Source organism: Lutra lutra, chromosome 16 (assembly GCF_902655055.1).
Source record: "Lutra lutra chromosome 16, mLutLut1.2, whole genome shotgun sequence".
Classification (NCBI taxonomy): Eukaryota; Metazoa; Chordata; class Mammalia; order Carnivora; family Mustelidae; genus Lutra; species Lutra lutra.
The window spans coordinates 18,140,777-18,162,485 of record NC_062293.1 but is presented as its reverse complement, the minus strand read 5'-3'; the positions used below and the strand labels follow the sequence as shown (position 1 = coordinate 18,162,485).

General features: G+C 44.7%; 1 protein-coding gene across 1 annotated transcript in view; it reads right to left on the bottom strand.

Annotated features, from left to right (window-relative positions):
- Nucleotides 1-21,630, bottom strand: part of EFTUD2 (elongation factor Tu GTP binding domain containing 2) — a 41,903-nt gene extending 20,273 nt beyond the window's left edge. Inside the window, exons 1-9 of the mRNA XM_047706427.1 lie at nt 21,478-21,630; nt 18,044-18,152; nt 10,555-10,720; nt 9,203-9,281; nt 7,671-7,746; nt 7,098-7,163; nt 6,278-6,313; nt 3,040-3,130; nt 1,786-1,868 (exon numbers count right to left, since the gene is read on the bottom strand). Of these exons, the coding sequence (XP_047562383.1) occupies nt 1,786-1,868; nt 3,040-3,130; nt 6,278-6,313; nt 7,098-7,163; nt 7,671-7,746; nt 9,203-9,281; nt 10,555-10,720; nt 18,044-18,148 (702 nt within the window). The 5' untranslated portion in view covers nt 18,149-18,152; nt 21,478-21,630. The remainder of the gene's footprint in view (nt 1-1,785; nt 1,869-3,039; nt 3,131-6,277; nt 6,314-7,097; nt 7,164-7,670; nt 7,747-9,202; nt 9,282-10,554; nt 10,721-18,043; nt 18,153-21,477) is intronic.
- Between the last annotated feature and the right edge of the window lie 79 nt (nt 21,631-21,709).

Genomic DNA, 21,709 nt, shown 5'->3' with positions numbered 1-21,709 from the left:
CTGACAATAAGTAAACAAATGAGGGAGAAGGGAAAGTTCTTCCTTAAAACAGAATTCCAACCAAAAAAATATAGAAGGAATAATAAAAGTTAGAAAATCACCTTGTGCAACTACTATGGAAATAAACTAGGAATGATCTATGGAAGATACAACTTCGGGCTGGCTCAGTCGGTGGAGGGTGTGACTCCTGGTCTTGGGGTCATGAGTTTGAGCCCTGTATCAGGTGCAAAGAGTAAAGAAATGTGGAGCACCTGAGTGGCTCTGTTGGTCAAGCTTCCAATTCTTGGTTTTGTCTTAGGTCGTGATCTGATGAGTCATGGGACTGAGCCTAGCATCTGCCTCTGCACTCAGTGGGGAATTGGCTTGAGATTCGCTCCCTCTGCCCCTCCCCAACCTGTATCCACTCTTTCTCTCTCAAATGAATAAATAAATGTTAAGAAAAAAAGTAACATGGACGCCTGAGTGGCTCAGTTGGTTAAGTGGCTGCCTTCAGCTCAGGTTACGATCCCAGGGTCCTGGGATCAACTCCCACGTCAGGCTCCCTGCTCAGTGCGGAGCCTGCTTCTCCTTCTCACTCTGGCTGCTGCTCCCCCTGCTTGTGCTCACTTGCTTTCTCTCTCTCTGGCAAATAAATAAAATCTTAAAAAAAAAAAAAAGAAAAGAAAAAGAAGAAGAAAAAAGTAACAGATGAGAAAACTAGCACGCAAAGTTTGGAAAGGAGAATGTATATACAGACTCAAGAAAAATCCCCACAAATTATTTATTACTAAAGGGAAAATAGTAACTTTACACTGGGGAAACCTGGCAAACCCACCTGAACCGAGCGACCAAAGTTAGTATCACCAGTAATGGGATAAAGAGACACCCAGGGCCTCCTGATGTGATGGACTAAGAAGGACACAACTATGTTCATGTAGCATTCCTGCCAAAAATAACCTGAACGTAATCATGAGCGAGCATTCAGCAAACCCAAACAGAGACATTCTATAAAACAAATATAGCTTACCCTCTTCAAAAATGCCATCACAAAGGACCAAGAAAGGTTACTGAACAGTTTCGAATAAGAGACTCAGGGAGATACGGGGACTGAATGCTAGCCAGCATCCTTGATCAGGAAAAAAAAAATTCCATGAAGGATACTACTGGGACAGTAAGATCCAGAGAAAAAGATCTATATAATATATTCTATCAGTGTTAAATTCCCTGATTTTGGTAATTGTATTTGGTCACATCAGTGAATGTCCTTGTGCGGGCACGTGTACAGAGAAAGAATTACAAAGCAGATGAGAGTGCACTCCCTGTACCGTTTTTGCAACTTTTCAATAAATTTGAAATTATTCCAAAATGAAGTCAATTAGGAAGGGGGGGGAGCAACTCTGGCTCCCTCTGCTGGCTATCTCATCAACGACAACATAAACGGGATTAGCCAAATTACCTATCTTTCAATTTAGAAATATACAAGATATCTTGGGTCTTTTAACTCCAGTCTCTCTAGTTTCGAAAAGTGCATTAATATTTAAAATCAATTTACATGAATATACTTGCCTCCTTCTCTTTTAATTACATTTGTCATTTTATTTTGGGTCCTACCATTTTGAGCCTCACTGAGCAGGGAGTGAGGGACTCACACTGAGAACTAATTTTGAACTTCATATGCTGCCTTAATTTCAGAGCAAACGTGAGCCTTAATCCCACAGACTTGTAATCTTCTCTGATTACACTCTGGGCATTGGGTGGGGCAACCCCAACAGGGAGGAGGGGTCATAAGAGTAGAGGCAGACTCACGCCTTCAGCGGCATCAATGAATAGGACAACTCCATCTGAGATACGCAAGCCAGCCGTGACCTCATCAGAAAAATTCACATGTCCTGTAAGACAAATACCAAGTAAGTCACTACCCGCAGGGTACCAGGATGAGGCACAATTAACGTGTAGGAGGTCTGAGGGAACACTGCAAAGCATGTGAACCCCCAAATATGCCCTTTCCCTTCTCCCCAAGGCTCCCTGCCACGTATAAAGTTCCAACAGTTAGAGTCACATGCTTGGATTAAACTTTCATACAGCAGGTCCCCAAACATCAAAAGAAGAAAGTGCTCTGTATGTCCGGGAGGACATAACAGATCGACATTCCTACACCAGTTTGGTCTCAACAGCAGTCAGCAGAGTTCTGCGGGGGCACAGGACAATTCAGAGGTAGGAGAAAGAGCAAGAAGGGCCTGGTGCACAGGAGACAATTCCTGGCAAGGTGCTGCTGGTGGCGGACAGAGGCTGAGAGGTATCAGGGCACTGGGCGCCTGAGGGTAAGAAGGTCAGTTTGTCAAAACTCCAATGTTTCTATTTAAAACTCTGCCCTGATGGGGCGCCTGGGTGGCTCAGTGGGTTAAAGCGTCTGCCTTCGGCTCAGGTCATGATCCCAGGGTCCTGGGATCGAGCCCAGCATCGGGCTCTCTGCTCGGCAGGGAGCCTGCTTCCTCCTCTCTCTCAGCCTGCCTCTCTGCCTACTTGTAATCTCTGTCTGTCAAATAAATAAATAAACAAAATCTTTAAAAATAAATAAATAAATAAATAAAAAATAAAATTCTGCCCCGAGTTGATCCTTTCCCTAAGATGAAGACAGCGGCAACCACAGGGCAAGGTGTGCTGCTCCTGCGGTGACCTGTATGGGCACTACCAGTTGGCGTGCTGACCCCATGGCCTCCTTCAAAAGACTGGGAGTGCCTGAGGCCAAGGCCATGTCTGACTCACCCTCGTTAGCAAGCGCCTAGCAGGGGGCCTGACACGCTGAAACGAGTAATTGAATGAGGTTTAAATATTTTAGAGCAGAGCAAAGAGAGGAGCGAAATAGAAAGCCTGGTGCACAGTCCCTGCTAATTAGCTAGTCAGAAGCAAAGGAGACTGAGGAAAACGGAAATTATTTCAATGGAAGGAGAGGTGAAGGGAACATAAACGCAAAGATGAAATGCTCTGTTCTGTGCTGGAAAGAGTGAAAGCACAAAAAACAAAGAGGGTAAGGTTCTGATAGTAAACGGAATGTCCTACCTGGAGTGTCCATGATATTGAAGAGGTAAGATTTTCCTTTGGTATCTGGCAAGACCACCGTCACGGGAGTGCTTTTGATGCCAACACCTCTCTGAAAGTCACAAAGGCAGAGACGTCAAGACTGCGTCCTAGACAAGAGGGATTCCTTCTGCTCTTGGGGCTTGCCAGCTGCGAGTAAGTTACACTGACCTCTCTCCTTGAGTGGCCTCTAACCAGAATGGCCCTTGAAGATGAAATATCTTGGTATTAAACATAATTTTTGCGGGGGTTTGGTTCAAATAAAAAAAAAAAAAAGTAAAAATAAAAATGAACAAGCATGTAAAGCAGGATTAAACCTAACAGAGAACCCAGTGTCCTACAATCTTAACTTCATACACAGTTAACAAAAATAACTGAAGTATCAGGGCACCTGGGGGGCTCAGTTGTTAAGTGTCTGCCTTCAGCTCGGGTTGTGATCCCAGGGTCCTGGAATCGAGCCCTGCATTGGGCTCCCTGATAAGCGGGGAGCCTGTCTCCCACTTCCTCTGGTTGTGTTCCTTCTCTCGCTATGTCTCTCTCTGTCAAATAAATAAAGTCTTAAAAAACAACAACAACTGGGGCACCTGGGTGGCTCAGTGGGTTAAAGCCTCTGCCTTCGGCTCAGGTCATAATCCCAGGATCCTGGGATCGAGCCCCGTATCGGGTTCTCTGCTCAGCAGGGAGCCTGCTTCCTCCCTCTCTCTCTCTCTCTGCCTGCCTCTCTGCCTACTTGTGATCTCTGTCAAAATAAAATAAAATAAAATCTTTAAAAAACAAAAACAACAACTGAAGTATCATGTAAGTAAAAAGACATCCTGGGCGTTACCCTTTCTGCCCCTGCTACCACCATGGAGCCTGTGAAAAAGCTTGTGGCGGGGGGTTGGGGGGGGTTGGGGGTGTCCCCCACCGCCAGCAAAAAAAGCAAGTTCTGAAGTCTACCTTGACTGCACCCACCCTGCGGAAGATGGAATCATGAATGCCTCTAATTTCAAGCAGTTTCTTCAAAAGAGAATGAAAGTGAATGGCAAAGCTGGGAATCTTGGTGGAGACTGGGTTGTAACTATTAAAAGGTGCATGAGTAAGATTACTCTAACTTCCGATGTGTCTTTTTCCAAAAGGTATTTGAAATATCTCACTAAAAAATATGTGAAGAAGAAGAATCTACGAGACTGCGTGCAGTTGCTAACTGCAAAGAAAGTCGCAAACTGTGTTCACTTCCAGATTAACCAGGATGAAGAGCAAGATTAAAACGTATTTATCAGAAATATCTTACATGAATTCCTGATTGAATCTTGGGAATAAAAAAAAAAACCAAACCAAAACAAAAAACCAACTCCCTGCAACACACATACATATATAACAAATTTTTTTTTTTTTTTGACAGAGAGATCACAAGCAGGCAGAGAGGCAGGCAGAGAGAGAGGAGGAAGCAGGCTCCCCGCTGAGCAGAGAGCCCAATGCGGGGCTCGATCCCAGGACTCCGAGACCATGACCTGAGCCGAAGGCAGCGGCTTAACCCACTGAGCCACCCAGGCGCCCACACACATACATACATAAAAGCTCTAACAAGGGGGGCTCCTAGCCGGCTCAGTCAGTAAAGCAGGAGACTCTTTACCTTGAGGTTGGGAATTCAAGCCCCACATTGAGTGTGGAGATTACTTTAAAAAAAAGGGGGGGGGGCAATCTATTAAAAAAAAAAAAAAGATAAGGGCGCCTAGATGACTCAGTTGGTTAAATACCCAAATCTTGATTCAGAGTTGTGAGCTCAAACACAGAGTGGGGCTCTATGCTGGGGGTGGAGCCTACTTAAAAAAAAAAAAAAAAAAAAAGTGTTGGTTTTTAAAAAAGATTTATTTACTTATTTATTTGACAGAGAGAGAGAGAGATAGATCACAAGTTGGCAGAGAGGCAGGCAGAGAGAGAGGTGGAAGCAGGCTCCCCGCTGAACAGAGAGCCTGATGCGGGGCTCGATCCCAGGACCCTGAGATCATGACCTGAGCCGAAGGGAGAGGCTTATTAACCCACTGAGCCCCCCAGGCGCTCCCCCCACCCAAAAAAGTTTTAACAAGAAATAAGTGTTTAAAAAAATTTAGCCAAATATATTAAAAAACAATAATAGCTAACATATGTTGATTGCATGTCGTAAGCCTGCACTGTTCAAAGCTCTTTTCGTAAACCACAGTTACTAACTTGAGCTCTCCATATGGTGATTTAAGAAAAAGAGAAAGCAGTAAATAAAGGAGAGAAGAAAGAGAAGGGTTAGAGAGTAGGGGAAAGATCCAGATGGAAGAGGGACCCACCAGCTGGAGTGGGAAAGACGGCGATGTATGCTCACTGCTTTACACAGCAGAGAAGCACAAAGACAGAGGAATGCACTCTCAAAGAGAAGTTACTCCTAGCAAGAGATCATCATATGGATGGAATCATCGTACAGATTTTTAGAATGATGTTATTTGGGGCGCCTGGGTGGCTCAGTGGGTTAAGCCTCTGCCTTAGGCCAAGGTCATGATCTCAGGGTCCTGGGATTGAGCGCCGCATCGGTCTCTCTGCTCAGTGGGGAGCCTGCTTCCCCCTCTCTCTGCCTGCCTCTCTGCCTACTTGTGATCTCTCTCTCTGCCAAATAAACAAAATCTTAAAAAAAAAAAAAAAGAATGATGTCATTTAAAAAATTCTGTTGTGGGGCGCCTGGGTGGCTCAGTAGGTTAAAGCCTCTGCCTTCAGCTCAGGCCATGATCGCTTCTCGGCCTTTTGGCTAAGATCAAGTGCAGCTCAGGCCATGATCCCAGGGTTCTGGGATTGAGCCCTGCGTCGGGCTTTCTGCTTGGCAGGGAGCTTGCTTCCTCCTCTCTTTCTGCCTGCCTCTCTGCCTACTTGTAATCTCTGTCTGTTAAATTAAAAAAAAAAAAAAAATTCTGTTGAGTTTCTGTATAACTTACAGCATAAATGTAGACATCATCTCTTAGCATTGCCCTACTAAGCCAAATTAAATCCAGTCAAGGGTAGGACGGTCCCTCCACCCACCCCACCACTTGCCTGCCCAGCCCTCTTTTAAGTACTACATCAGGGGATAACTGGCAGAAGCTGCAAGATAAAGAGGTATGAGGTGGGAATGAGAGAGGGTACAGAGCAAACTGTTAGCATAAAGGCTCCCCCACATTCCCTGCACAACTCCTGCTGGGTCCAGTGTGGGGAACAGTCAGACTTCCCCAGGCACACTTACCTCCTGCTCTGTGAAGAGGATGTCAGTATAGCACAGCTTAAAAAAAAAAAAAAAAAAAGAAGTGCTGTTACCACCTGACTCCAGACTCCTCTCCCACACAAACCATCAATCACTTTCCTCCACCAACTCCCAACTCAAAGCTTTCTGCCTCAGGAGGACAGATGGAAGACAGAAGGGTATTCTACAGAAATTCTAGACAATAAAACCAGTGCCTCTCAGGTGGAAAATGCTCCTGGATGGGTGTTTTTTTTGGGGGGAGGGGTGTGTTAGGGCGGTCACTGAGGACCAGGTATGGCTGGAGAGCTAAATTTTATCAAATGGATTGAATTCTAAAGTGGTAAAGGGAGACACCTGCGGCCTTTATGGAACCCCCCCCCCCCCTTGTGTCAGAACACTCAATCTAGCAGACACGGAGCATTTATTGCGCTGAGACCTGTAGCCATATTCAGCCTCATTCACAGGCATTTAAATTTATCATGGAAACAACAAGGTCCAACTGTATTATATTTATAGAGTGGGCTATTAATACCAAGACAGGAAAGAATAGGCTATAAAAGTCAGGATATATCAGAACAGAGGAAAGATCCCAAGTGCAGAACAGATCATCCAAAAATACTGCAGGTTAATATTCTCTACGCTCCTAAGAAAGTTAAAATTACTTTCTTTAAGGCTATGAATAGAGATTACAATTATAAAGCAGCACTTTGGAAGCATCATTATTTATAATGAAAATGGGAAAGTGGAAGGAAGGGGAAGGAGAGAGACACCCCTGTATATTCTCAATGGTTCATCCTAAACCCTCCACAGATTTTCTACTTACATCTTGGTCATAGCGCTTCCTGATTTCCGGGTGAGTCTGCTCTATTAAGCAATCTACAAAACACGTCTGAAAGGGAGGAGAAGGTTAAGATCTGCCAAACACAAAGGAAAATCTACTCTACCCTTCTCTCAGTGCCCAATACACCACATAATTTAGGGATAAGGAGAGGAAGAAGTGAGCAAGGAGGATTATGGGACAGCAAGGGATTAACACTGAAGCCACAGGATTATTTTCCAATGAAAGATGAAACCTTTCTTGGACAAGCATTCCCCCAGGAAATGAAAACTTATAAAATCAGAGTACGGCTCAATTTCCCCTCTTCTGTCCAGATGTAGACACAAGGCTGGAATTGGCTTAGAAACAGGCTCCATCTGCTGCTCAGGAAAAGCTAGAATTTCACAGCAGTTTTCACACTAGGCATGGAGCACCCCCCCCCCCCCCCCCCCCCCCCCCCCGCACAGAGTCAGGAGGTCCAGCATTGTGGCCTCAAACCCCAACCTGTAACTCTGAGGGCTGAAAAAATGAGCAGGAACAAAGAGAAATCCTGTTCCAAGTAGCTGAAAGTTCTCCCACCTTGCCGTGGTGGAGATGGCCACAGAGGGTGACATTTCTGATGAGTTCTGAGTTATCCATCAGATCTGCCAAGAAACTGAAAGGAGACAGGAAATGAGAAAAGGGACTTTGGCAAAAGCTTCCAAATGCAAAGTGGTGCAAAGGTGTTTCATGTATCTTGTCAGGAACAACTTGCAGACCAACTGGAGAATGCTCAGAGGCAGACATGAATTTCTGTATCTACACAGGTCTGGCTTTGGAAACGGAACAGACTTATGTAACACAACCCACGAAATGAGATTTCAAAAGCAAGCAAATAGAAAAGCAAAAAAAAAAAAAAAAAAAAAAAAAAAGACCAGCAGGCACGCATGCACATACACAAGCCTGGTTCCTTTCAAAATCCTCAGGTTAGACTTGTTCCATTTATGCCTCTACTCTATAAATGCAAAGGGGACTTAAAATTACTGTGAGTTTCTCTCTCTCTTTTTTAAAAGATGTAAAAAATTTTAGAGATAGAGTGTGGGGAGGGGTGGTGAGGAACAGAGAGAGAGGGACAAGCAGACTCCTTGCTGAACGCAGAGTCTGATGTGGGGCCTGATCCCGTGACTCTTAAGATCACAACCTGAGCCGAAACCAAGAGTGGGATGCTAAGCTCTCCGGGGCCCCTCAGCTTCTTTCAAAATTGCCCTCAGAGCCAGTTAACGAAACTTTTCAGAAAACTCCACCTCATTAATGATGCCGAGGAGTTCTAGCTTGATCAAAACCAGCACTGTCTTTCTTGCTTACCACCCACATTAACTCATGGCAAGTCGCCTTCAGAGGACTTTGGCTCTTTGAAACATCAAGCCCACTTTCAAAGATTTGAGATTTTACAAAATAACCATTGAGAACACAAGGGAATCTGAAGCAAGTTCTAAAGACAACTGAAAAGTCGTTTGGAAAATGGCTGAATGTTGGTAGGTGAGCTGAGCATTCGGAAGGGACCCCACTCTTCTGGACAAATTAGATGTCAGTATGTTTAAAAAAAAAAAAAGAAAGAAATTTCATTATCTAATAATGAGTCCCAAGCACTTTAATATATGAGGACTTACAAGTGCATTTCATCAATGAAAATATTTTCAGAAAGCCTGCGGCATGAAGTCTAAAGCCCTCTCCGCATGAATCCACCTACTTGCGCCCTTGTCTCCAAAATAAGGAGTTGTTATATTCCCCAAACTAAGCTAAGCGATCCTACCATGTCAAAATAGGTTCTGGTGGCCCCAGCACTGACAATTACAATCCTCAGTTCTGCCTCAAAGGCCAGCCTCTTTTACCCAATTAAAGAGTTGGAAGAGAAAAGGCTGAGATCTGAATGAGAGCCAAGAGAAAAAGTTAAGATGGGCTTAACTTTTCCAGCAACCATGCATGCTCAAGGAAAATTCTGGCATATTGTAGGAGAGGATCTTTGCTTTTTTCAGTTCACTACCTACTTCAACCACACACCACATCCCACCTCCACAGAAAAATGAACCCACACTATTTGTGCAGAGAGGCAGAGAGACCTGAAAACTTACTCCATTTCATACACCGTGACAGGTAATGTCTGCTCCATCAGAGTGAATTTCTTGGTTTTCACCGGCTTAATAATTGGTTCTAAGGGGAAAAGAGTAGTGATGTGCAGGTTGGCATAAAACAAAAATACACAGCTCCATTCCATTAAACTGAGCTTTCATTTTTTTTTAAATTTATTTACTTATTTGACAGAGAGAGAGAGAGAATACGCAGGGGAAATGGAGGAAGAAGGAAAAAGAGAATCTCAAGCAGATTCCCCGTCGAGCATGGAGCCTGACGCAGGGCTTGATCTCACAACCCTGAAGCCATGATCTGAGCCAAAAGCAAAAGCAAAAGACGCTCAACCAACTAGGCCGCCCAGGCGCCCCTAGACTGAGCTTTCATAATGTATATGTGACATTAATTTATGTTATTTTAAGGACTACTCATAGGTTGAAACAAGTTCTGGAAATGCTGTTCAGCACAAGACAGTGAAGGATCTGGAACTGGGGACTGAGAGATTTGGACTTCACTTTGTGGAGGAAGGGAGAGGGACTGGATATAGGCTGAAGTTAATGTCAGTTCAAAACCTCTCCTCCCATTTATAAAATCTAACCACTTCCCAGAAGGTCAATGAGAAGGATAAAAGAAGTAGAAAATCGGCACTATGAGGACTGGTTAAAGGAGTTAGGATTATTTCGATGGAAGAACAGATCACACCAGAGGGAGAACTTAAAAACAGTCTTGAAGTTGGGGCACTTGGGTGGCTCAGTTGGTTAAGTGTCGAACTCTTGATCTCAACTCAGGTCTTAATATCGGGGTTGTAAGCTCAAGTCCCTTGTTGGGTTCCACCCCAGGCATGGAGCCTACATAAAAAAAAACAGGGGATGCCTGGGTGGCTCAGTCAGTGAAGAGTCTGCCTTCGGCTCAGGTCATGATCCCAGAGTTCAGGGATCAAGTCCCACACTGGGCTACCTGCTTGGTGGGAAGCCTGCTTCTCCCTCTGCCTGCCGCTCCCCCTGCTTGTGCTCTCTCTTTCTCTGACAAAGAAATAAATAAAATCTTTAAAAATAAATAAATAAATACTAAATACAAAACAAAAACCAAAGATCCCAAAACAAAACAAAAATAGTTTTTAAGCACCTAAACAGATATTCAGTAAATAAAAAAGTAACTTCCATTTGCTTCGTAATAAGCTATGAGTTGTACTGAATATTAAAACAGAGTGAAAGGAAGCTCAATCCAGAAGCAGTACCAGAAAGTAGTAGAGAGAAACGAATCAGTTCATTCACTGACCTCTCAACACTGCCGACGGCCATGACCTCAAGTTCTAGATTCCCTCTCACCTCTCCCAGCCCACCGCCTCCTGACTCACCGGTGAGAGGCTGGGTGTCTTCCTCCTGAACGATGGTCTCCACTTCGGGGCCGTACACCTCCTCGGCCGTGGGGTAGTACTTCTTGTCCTCGTGCAGCACCACCTCCATCCCCGGGTGGTCCTCGTCATGGTCTCCTACGTCATCCTCGTCATCATCGTCATCCATCTAAGAGCAACAGAGGGGACGAAGTCAGGAGAGGTGCGTGCCCTCCCTTCTCGGTGACTATGTTGTACGAGTTAAGAGCGATGGCTCCTCAGGTTGGACAGCTTCTTATTTTGAGTTCTGGGCCAAAGAATCAGCAGGGCAGTTCCTGCTCTTGTGTGGTCCTTCACGGTAAGCCATGGCTACTGTCAGCAATCCTGCTCCAAGCCAGCCCCTTCTTTAAATGTGGGTCACTGCTCACAAGTGGATTGGGATTGGGGAAAAAAAAATGGCTTATCATAGCATATCCTTTTTTTTTTTTTTAAGATTCTATTTAGTCCTTTGACACATAGAAGGGAGAGAGATAGTGAGAGACAGAGCACAAGCAGAGGGAGCTGTAGGCAGAGGGAGAAACTGGTTCACTGTTGAGCTGGGAGCCCAAAGCAGGCCTTGATCACAGGATCCTGAGATCATGACCCACGCTAAACGCAGATGCTCAACCGACTGAGCCACCCGGGCACCCCGAATGAATTCTTTCAACATATTCCTCCCCCTGTTGAATACCCGCACTAACATGGCACGCACTCACAAGATGGCACATTTCCCGGTGGGAAAGCACAGCTGGAAAGCAGGTCTTTTTAAAGGACTTTAAAACACCTTCTTGTAAGTGAACCATGGTCATAAGCAACACTGAACGAAGCTATGCCCTCTTTTGCCAAAGAGTCCTTTGAATAATTAAAAGTGGCTACTACACCACCTTTTATGTCCTAAAACATCCTGTTTTTTTCATTTATTCAACAAATACTTTTTTTTTTTTAAGATTTTGTTTATTTATTTGACAGCGAGAAAGAGACAGCGAGAGCGGGAAAATGGGCAGGGGGAGTGGGAGAGGGAAAGCAGGCTTCTTGCTGAGCACAGAGCCCAATGTGGGGTTTGATCCCAGGACCCCAGGATCATGACCTGAGCTGAAGGCAGAGGCTTAATGACTGAGCCACCCAGGCACCCCTTAACAAATACCTTTAAAAAAAAAAAAAAAAGACTTATTTATTTTTAGAGAGCGAGCAAGAGTGAGCAAGCAGGGGGAGGAGCAGAGAGAAGGTGAGGGAGAATCTGAAGCAGATTCCATGTGAAGCCTGACACGGGGCTCGATCTCACAACCCGAGATCACTTGTGAGACCATGACGTGAGCCAAAACCAAGAGTCAGAGCTTAACGGACTGCGACACCCAGATGCGCCTCAACAAATACTTACCGGGCACTTACTACGTCCCAGGCACTGCTCTGGTATTGATAATACAGCAATGGGGAAAAAAAAAAGGTGATGACATTTGAGTGAAACTCTGAAGAAAGAGAGAAAGCTCTACAAGTGGCTGAGGAATAACATTCTAGTTGACTGGAACAACAAATGCGAAGGACCTGGGCCAAGAGGATTAGCAAGGAAGCCAGGATGAGGAGAAGAGCAGAGAAACATGAGAGTCCTTAGTGAATAGAACGCAGGTGATGGATGAGTGCACCGGGAGCGAGTGTACTGAGAGGAGAGGTATGGGGAACGGAGTCCTTGGGGTCTGCTGACACTCAGAGGTCAGGGAGATGAGGAGGCCGCAGAAGCAAAGACGATGAAGGAATGGGCCAGGGAGAAGGAAAACCATGGGGTTCCATGGAAGCTGATGGAAGAGGGGATTTTAAGGAGGGAGTGATCAGCCAGGTCAGACACTGCGGACAGGTCAAGATGAGGACAGGGCCTGGGGACAAGGTTACTGGTGACGCTAACAAGAGCAGGTGCTGTGGAACGGGAGAGGCAGAGGACAAAAATGGGTTTGAGAGGATGTGGAGACAGTAAGTATCAAAAACTGTTTTGATTGTGCTGCAGTAGGAAGCAGGGCGATGGGAAGGGGGCGGATATGGGATGAGTTCAGAATAATACCGACACGCCCGTACGCGGACGGGGATGGTCTAGCAGAGGGAAAATTGGCACAGGAGCGGGGGAACTGCCGGGGTGAGTGTCTGGTGCAGGTGGGGAGGGATGGGACCTAATTTCTGGTAGATAAAAACCTAAACAGATCATCCCTACAAACAGGAGGGAAGACAGATGGCACAGATGTAGGGAGGCGGGTGGAGGTACTGGTGGGAGCCCGTTTTCCTTCACACAAATCCCAGCATGTCAACTGCTTTCTTAAAAAGAACAGAAAACCCTCCAGTGGTGTGTTGACCACCACTACCTCCTCCCGTCCTTACGCAATTAACACGGCCTGACATTACGGTAGTTCCTGGCTTAGTCATACATATGCCACTGGTGGGGGCCCCAAAACAGCTATCAAGCCAGTTTCTTCCTGCCCCACACTGCTGAATGCATTTTGCAACTGACTGTAGGATTTTATGCAATAATTTCCAACTACCTGTAATTTCTTCTAGCTGAGTGTCCTGTCAGTAAGTCAAACGTGACCAGTCTAAAATAAAACTATGTAAGCATCTTTCTCTCATTTCTGTCTGTTAATAACCAGTGCTCTGCTAATTATCCCACCCACCTCAATTTCTCCCCTCCAACTCCAAACCTGTGCAGCCTTCCACTGTGATGAGCTCCTGGCCTCATGACCCTTTCTTCAGTAAAGGAAGGGTCCCAGCATCTTGCTTTGATCATGTCACCCCTTCCTCCACGTTCTCCAGCCAAGGCCTTCCAGGGTCTGGTCCCTCCTCTTGAGCCGTCCCCCAAGGACCAACTGCTTTGGCAATTGGGAGGAGAAATCTTTTCCTCTTAACATACTACCTCTGGGCCCCTGGTCACTGCATGCCTTTCGAGAATGTCCTTCCTTCTCTCCTGTCTCCACTATCAAAATCCTGTGCAACTATTTACTTGTATATACTTCAATAAAAAAATGTTTATGGGGCACCTGTGTGGCTTAGTAAGTTGGGCTCTGCCTTTGGCTCAGGTCATGATCTCAGGGTCCTGGGATCGAGCCCCACGTTGAGCTCTCCACTAAGCGGCAAGTCTGCTTCTCCCTCTCCCTCTGTGATCTCTCTTGCTTTTGCTCTCCCTCAAATAAACAAAATCTTTTTTTTTTTTTAAGTTTTTTAAGAACATCCGTGCACCCTGTGTGGACTGGGAGGCTATAGGAACTCCCATTCTGCTGGGAGGAGTATGGACTGATGCTGGTAAGCTGAGGCACTTAGTAAAAAACGCTTAATTAACTATAAACACATTAAACATGGACACGACCCTCTGATCAGCAACTCTGCTTTTGGGAATATAACTCAAAGACGTTTTCATGTGGTGCAGAAGGGACGTATCTACAAACATCCATCCACTGCAGTGTTATTTGTCGTGAGGGAAGGCGACAGTGGTGGCAGGTCACCCTGTGCCCATCGCTGAGAGAGTACTGCACACCAGGAATGACCGAGCAGCAGTCAGATGCCAGACCAGACAGACATGTGGCACCAGAGATGGACCTTAAACCGCATCACTTGCCACGGCTGGGTGGCAAACATGAGAAGCAGAATGAGGCAGACAAGCCGACTCCTTACACTACTTATATCAACAATGCAATCGTTCACATTTGGTAGCTCATACACACAAAAAGACACACACACACACACACACACACACACACACACACACACACACACACACACACACACTACAACAGTAATTCGTGAGAAGGAAATACAAAGGCATTAAGAACCCTGCACTAGTGACAATACCGAGGAGCAGGAACCAGAGTGGGATGAACTCAACACTCGGTACTGAGGTGAAAACGTTCACACAGGGCCCAAGATACCCTCTTCCTTTACAGGGTATCTTTTTTTACCAGCTTTAGTAAAATAGAATTCACATGCCACACAACTCACCCATTTTCAAAGCACAATTCAGTGGTTTTTAGTACATTCCGAACTGTGCAGCCATCACCACAATGTCAGACTGTCACCCTAAAAAGAAATCCTGTACCCTTTGGCCATCACTCCCCAATTCCATGCCCCAAAACGAAGGCAACCACTAATCACTCACTCCACTTCCTCTCCCTATAGATGTCTACTCAGTCTTCAGCTCCACTGGGAATGTCACTCCCTCAAGATACTTTCTCGGTCACATCAGCCGAGAATGATTCCCCCCTTACTAGCTATTACTACAGTAATAGTTAAAATGATCTGAATGGGGCACTTGGCTGGCTCAGTTGGTGGAGCACACAACTCTTGCCTTAGGATTTTGAGTCCCACATTGGGTGTGGAAATTACTTAAAAATAAAATCTTGGGGTGCCTGGGTGGCTCAGTGGGTTAAGTCTCTGCCTTCCACTCGGTTCATGATCCCAGGGTCCTAGGATCGAGCCCCGCATCAGGCTCTCTGCTCAGCAGGGAGCCTGCTTCCCCTTCTCTCTCTGCCTGCCTTTCTGCCTACTTGTGATCTCTCTCTGTCAAATAAATAAATAAAATCTTTAAAAAAAAATAAAATCTTAAAAAAAAACCAATAAAGTAAGATAAAATAATCTAAATGGTACTTGTCCTTCCCTGCTTTATACTTAAATTTTTTTTGTACTTCATCTCCCCTGGTGAGCAGTACGTTCCTGGAGGGCAGAGATAGTGCCTTGGCTCTCAATATCATGATTCCTTGGATACAGGGATTACAAATGTAAGTGATTGCATTTATTTATTTATTTATTTATTTTTAAAGATTTTATTTATTTATTTGATAGAGAGAGAGAGATCACAAGCAGGAGGAGAGGCAGGCAGGCAGAGAGAGAGAGAGAGAGAGGAGGAAGGAGGCTCCCCGCTGAGCAGAGAGCCCAATGTGGGGATCCATCCCAGGACCCAGGGATCATGACCTGAGCCGAAGACAGAGGCTTTAACCCACTGAGCCACCCAGATGCCCCGATTACAAATATTTAATGAATGAATTTATTTATTTACTTAGCCTGGAATTCAAGTATGTTGAGATCACTTTGAATTTAGAGTTTTTTATCCAGTGTGTTAGCTTATGTCATGTGTGAATTTTTTTTTTTTAAAGATTTTATTTATGGGGCGCCTGGGTGGCTCAGTGGGTTAAAGCCTCTGCCTTCGGCTCAGGTCATGATCCCAGGGTCCTGGGATCAAGCCCCGCATTGGGCTCTCTGCTCAGCAGGGAGCCTGCTTCTCCCTCTCTCTCTGCCTGCCTCTCTGCCTACTTGTAATCTGTGTCTGTCAAATAAATAAATAAAATCTTAAAAAAAATTTTTATTTATTTATTTGACAGAGATCACAAGTAGGCAGAGAGAGAGAGAGGAGGAAGCAGGATCTCTGTGTGAATTTTATAAACTCCCCTATCTTCACCTAAGCCATTGATAAAAAGGTTGAAAAGAATGGAACCAAGCATGGATGACTGGGGAATGTCACCTCTGGTGGTGATCCATTAATCAACACTCTTTAGGTCTCACAGTTCTATCAGCTGTGACCTCTCCTAACCTTATTATGACCCAACCCATATTCTTTTCAAAGGGACATCGTGAGTTACAGTGATTACCTTAGGAAAAGTGAACTGGAATAAGGACCAAGAAGACTTTCTATCTATTAGAACTGCATGAAAAGTATTCACAAATTGCTTGTAAAATGAAAACTACCTTTTTAAAATATTTTTAAAAAGAAAAACCTGGTTTACAAAAAGAATTAAAAACTTTAAATGCCTTGCTCAAATCAATATATATAATATCCACAACATACCCTTGACCTGTATCTCAATCTAGTAACTATATTGAGAAAATCATTTTTATAAAACTCATATGAGCTTCCTAAGACTTCAACAATCATTTGTTTTAAAATTCCTTCCATCATTTTTACCGTGGATATACATTACACATACTAGTTGGTAGTTTCTTTCTTTCTTTCTTTTTTAAAGATTTTATTTATCTATTTGACAGAGAGAGACACAGCAAGAGAGGGAACATGAGCAAGGGGAGTGGGAGAGGGAGAAGCAGGCCTCTGGCTAAGCAGGGAGCCCGAAGTGGGGCTTGATCGCAGGACCCTCGGATCATGACCTGAGCTGAAGGCAGATGCTTAACAACTGAGCCACCCAGGCGCCCCACTAGTCGGTAGTTTCTGGAAACGTAGTGCCATATCTCCATCTTTGAAAAGTAGAAAAGCTGCCTGATTCACTTGCTAGCACCACAGCCATTCCCCAGTTTACTAAAGATGACCACAATGGCTCTCTCGGCTTACCTCTGCCAGGTCTCCCCCACCATGCCGACCCAGGAAATAATTCATCTGGGCATGAAGACTTGAACACACCTAAAGCTTCAAGATGCTCTCTTTTTACCTCACCTTCAATGTTCTACTTCCAGTGTTTATTCTATTTTTTCTAATTTGAAGGACATTTTCCCTAAAGGAGCAGACAGCAGCCAGGACTTTGGTTCTGCCTTCCTGCCGTCCTCTTAGTCTCACACCTCCATTGATCAGCAGTGGGCCCGTCTACTTTTTGTTCATCTTGTTCTGAACACTGCTAACCTCTGATGTCTTCTGCAAGCCTCAGACCACTCTGGACTCATCCTCCATAGCTCTCCCGAAGTGAGTTGTGAGAATCTGTACTATCCTTCCCCTCTTTTTTTTTTTTTTTTAAATTAGAGAGAGAGGGAGACAGTGTGAGCATGAGTGGGGAGGGGCAGAGGGAGAAGCAGACTCCCCACTGAGCAGGGAGCTGGATGCAGGTCCATCCCAGGACCCTGGGATCATGACCTGAGCCAAAGGTAAACGGTTAAGCGACTGAGCCACCCAGGCACCCCTGTATCTTCCCTTTCTACTGTTTTTATTCACCTTTCAAAACCTAAGCTTATGAGGAAGTTGTCAGTGCAGCTGCATTTGGAAAAACGGACTACCTCTTCTAAGTTGGTATTACTCATAACTGTCAAAAAAAACTTCAGGTAAACGGAAGGAGAGCTATTGCTGTGAACCAGAGCTTAAAAACACCTGGGGGAGCCTGGGTGGGTCGCTAAGCATCTGCCTTCAGTTCAGGTCATGATCCCAGGGTCCTGGATGTGACTGAGCCCCACACTGGGCTCCCTGCTCGGAGGGAAGCCTGTTTCACCCTCTCCCATTCTCCATGCTTGTGCTCCTTCTTTTGCTGTGTCTGCCTCTGTCAAATAAACAAAATCTTTAAAATATAAAAAAATAAAAATAAATAAAACCACCCCATGCATGAAACTACCTTATCCCCTTTAGGACCTTCAGCAGCTAAGCTTTGTACGGGCAGAATAAGACCCCAACAAGTCATATATTTAAAAGGTACAATGTGAGAGATGTACACAGGATATTATGGGAGCACAGAGGATACAGTGTCTTTTTAATTTTTTTTTTTAAAAGGGAGAGATGAAAACAGCAATATATTTGTTTTACCTCATCAAGATCTTTGGTCTCTCTGCCCAATTCATCATCATCTTCATCAGAATCAAGCTCTGGCCCAATATAATTCCCAAACTCATCATACAAGTCGGTATCCATGATGCTAAAATTCAAGGAAAAGAAGCGTTAGATTCCAGCGAGGTAACCAAGGCCTCCACAACACGGCCCCACATTTCTAACCTTATGGTTGACCATATCCCTTCAACACATCTCCTTTCCAGTTAGACCAACCTACTGGCGGCTCCTCCCAAAGCTCTGTACTTTTCCGTCCTCATGGTTCTACCTGTTTACATTCTCTTCTCCCACTCTTATATAGTATTAAAAATTTTTTTCACTTAGGGGCACCTGGGTGGCTCAGTGGGTTAAGCCGCTGCCTTCGGCTCAGGTCATGATCCCAGGTCCTGGGTTCGAGCCCCACATCGGGCTTTCTGCTCAGCGGGTAGCCTGCTTCCTCCTCTCTCTCTGCCTGCCTCTCTGCTTACTTGTGATTTCTCTCTGTCAAATAAATAAATAAAATCTTTAAAAAAAAATTTTTTTTTTCACTTAATACCAGAAAGTTGCAAAGTAGCACAAATATTTTTCTTTTTCCTAAATGACTCAAGGATAGTTGCTGACACAGTGCTTCATCACCTCCTAATACTTGAATGCAGGAGTTGGCAAACTATGGCCTGGGGCCAACACGGCCTGCTGCCTGTTTTCACACAGCCCCCAAGCTAGAAATGCCTTTTACATTTTTAAATAGTTGAAAAATATCAAAAGAATATTTCATGATATGTGCAAATTATATAAAATTCAAATTTCAGCATCTAAAAAAACAGCTTTATTGGAACACAGCCAGGCTCGTTCATTTATAATGTCTGTGGCTGCTTGCACACTGTAACAGCAAAGTTGAGTAGTTGTAACTGAGACCATATGGCCCACAAAGCCTAAAATATTTACTATCTGGCCCTTGGTAGAAAGTTTGCCAACCCCTGCTTTAGTGTGACTCCTACAAACCAGGACATTTTCCCACATAACCACAATATGACAATCAAAATCAGAAAATTAATAGTGACATGTTACTACCACCTAATCCACAGACCTCCATTACTAGAACAAACTTCTTTCTTCTTCTTCTTTTTTTTTTTTAAAGTAAGCTCTGCACGCCCAGTGTGGAGCCCAACACGAGGATTGAACTCATGACCCTGATATCAAGACCTGAGCTGAGATCAAGAGTTGGACACTTAACTGGTGGAGCCACCGAGGTGCCCTTAGAACAAAGTGTTCTAATAATGTCCTGCACAGCACAGGTTCCAATCCAGGATCACATGTTTCCATTTAACGGTCATGTGTTTAGTCTCCTGCACTCAGGAACAGCTCCTCAGTCTCTCCTTGACTTTTAAGACCTGACGCTTTTGAAGATTACAGGAGACTGATTTTTGCAAAATGTCCCTTAATTTGGGTATGTCTGTTTCCTCATGATTGAAGTCAGGTTTTGCATTTTTGGCAGGGATATCTCAGAAGTAATGCGGTGTTCTTTTCGGTACATCTCCTATCAGGTGGTACATGATTTTAATCTGTCCCATTAGTGGTGATGCTAATTAAATTACTTGATTATGGTAGTATCTGCCAGGCTTTTCCAATATAAAGTTATTTGTTTTCTCTTTGTAATTCTTTTTTTTTTTTTAAAGATTTTATTTATTTATTTGACAGAGAGAGATCACAAGTAGACGGAGAGGCAGGCAGAGAGAGAGAGGGAAGCAGGCTTCTTGCTGAGCAGAGAGCCCGATGCGGGACTCAATCCCAGGACCCTGAGATCATGACCTGAGCCGAAGGCAGCGGCTTAACCCACTGAGCCACCCAGGCGCCCTCTCTTTGTAATTCTTAAGTAGTCTGTGGGTTTTCTCCACTTCAATTACTGAAATTCTATCCAAAGTAAAAATTCAAATGCCACTTCCTTCAAGCTTTTCTAGATCCTCAATTTCTCATTCCCCTACACTGCTATAGCCTTTCATACCTTAATCAGCATTTAATTCTGCCTTAAATGGCAGTTAACTACTAATAACCCTCCCCCAACAACCCTACAGTTTATAACTAATAAACAACAAACCAGAGATCGTGTAAGGGTTAGGGCTCTAGGGTTGAAAGGCCTAGACATGAATCCTAACTTTGTCACTTATACAAGGTACTTTCAGGTTAATTACTTGACTTCTCCAAATCTATTTCCTCAAATGGAAAACGGAGCGAGTAATCCCCATTGCATAAAGTTTTCGGACTTAAACAAAATAGTCTGTGTAAACAACTTATCACAGTTCTCAGCTCAATAAATGTCAACAAGCATTATTTTTTGGCCATTCTTGAATACAGGAACCCTGTGCTCCTTGTGCCTTCCTGCCAATGCCCAACATAGAGCCTTGCATAAGCAGGAACTGGATGTTAATTGAACAGAATATTTAATTTTGAGATAGCGGTATTTATCCAAGTAAAGGACTGGCTCCAGGGCCTTGTAGTTAAATGTAAATTATAATGGAAACTTTCATATTAGGGATTCTTTTTATTTCTCAAGAGCTACCACATCTGTGCTTATTTCATTCTTCCAAGATCCATGAAGTGCCTGCACATATTTTTATAAAAGGCTGCTCGTAGAACAAATCAAGCTCATTTCTGCTCCAGGGCCGCTGCACTTGAAACTCTTTTCTGAAATGCTCTTCCCTTGGATATTTATACCTTGTTCTATCGTTTCACTCAGGTCCCTACTAAAACGTCACTTCTGAGAATGTCACCATAAAACAGTCCTCCCATCACACTCTCCAACCCCCCGCTTTAACGGTTTTATTATTACTTTATTGGTAGTAGTACTAGTCCCTCGCTCACATGTATCTATTCACGTTACTTTCACTATCATCTCCCCAGCTACAATTCAAGCAAAGGATTTTTTTTTTTTCCTCTTAGAACTGTGCTGGCACAAAACGAAACCTCGATAAGTTTTTGTTGAATGAGTGAATGGCTCCTACAAGGCACAGAGAAGATGGCTGACTTGCCCACAGTTGCACAAAACTAGTCACCAAACCTCACTGCAGCTTCCCGCTATAACACCGGCTCTCAAACGAATACACAGTAAGGACGGAGGGAGCTTAGTAGAGAAGGGGTGAAGAAGGCACAGATGGAAGAGGGAGTAAGACAACGACCCCTGTCCAGGGAAGGGATTTTATGGATGGTCGACAGTGAGGGAACCCTGGAATCGAGATATGTGCTGGGGGTGGTGGTGTGTGTGTGTGTGGGGGGGGGGGGGGGTCTTTCATTCCCTTTCCCGCTCCACGTTTCAGTTTACCCATCCGTAACGTGAAAGGCGACAGAAAACCTACAACGTCTTTTCCAGATCTGACATTATTTAATTTCCCATCCCACCCGGAGCAACTTTCTCCCGCCGCTGACCCGCGCCAGCTCACCTGCGGGCCCGCTCAGCCTAAAGCTCCAAGTCCGCCGCGGGAGACCGCGCTTCCGCCACACGCCGCCGCACCGCTGCGCCCGCCGTCAGGAAGGACCCCGCAGACGTTGCCGTCGCGTTTCTGCCCCGAGGACAGCCCTTTGCCTGAGGACCGGCTGGGAGGAATGCTAACCACGGATCCAGCCACCGGCGACGTGGGGTCGTGGGCCCTCAAACCAAGGCGTGGGCTGCTC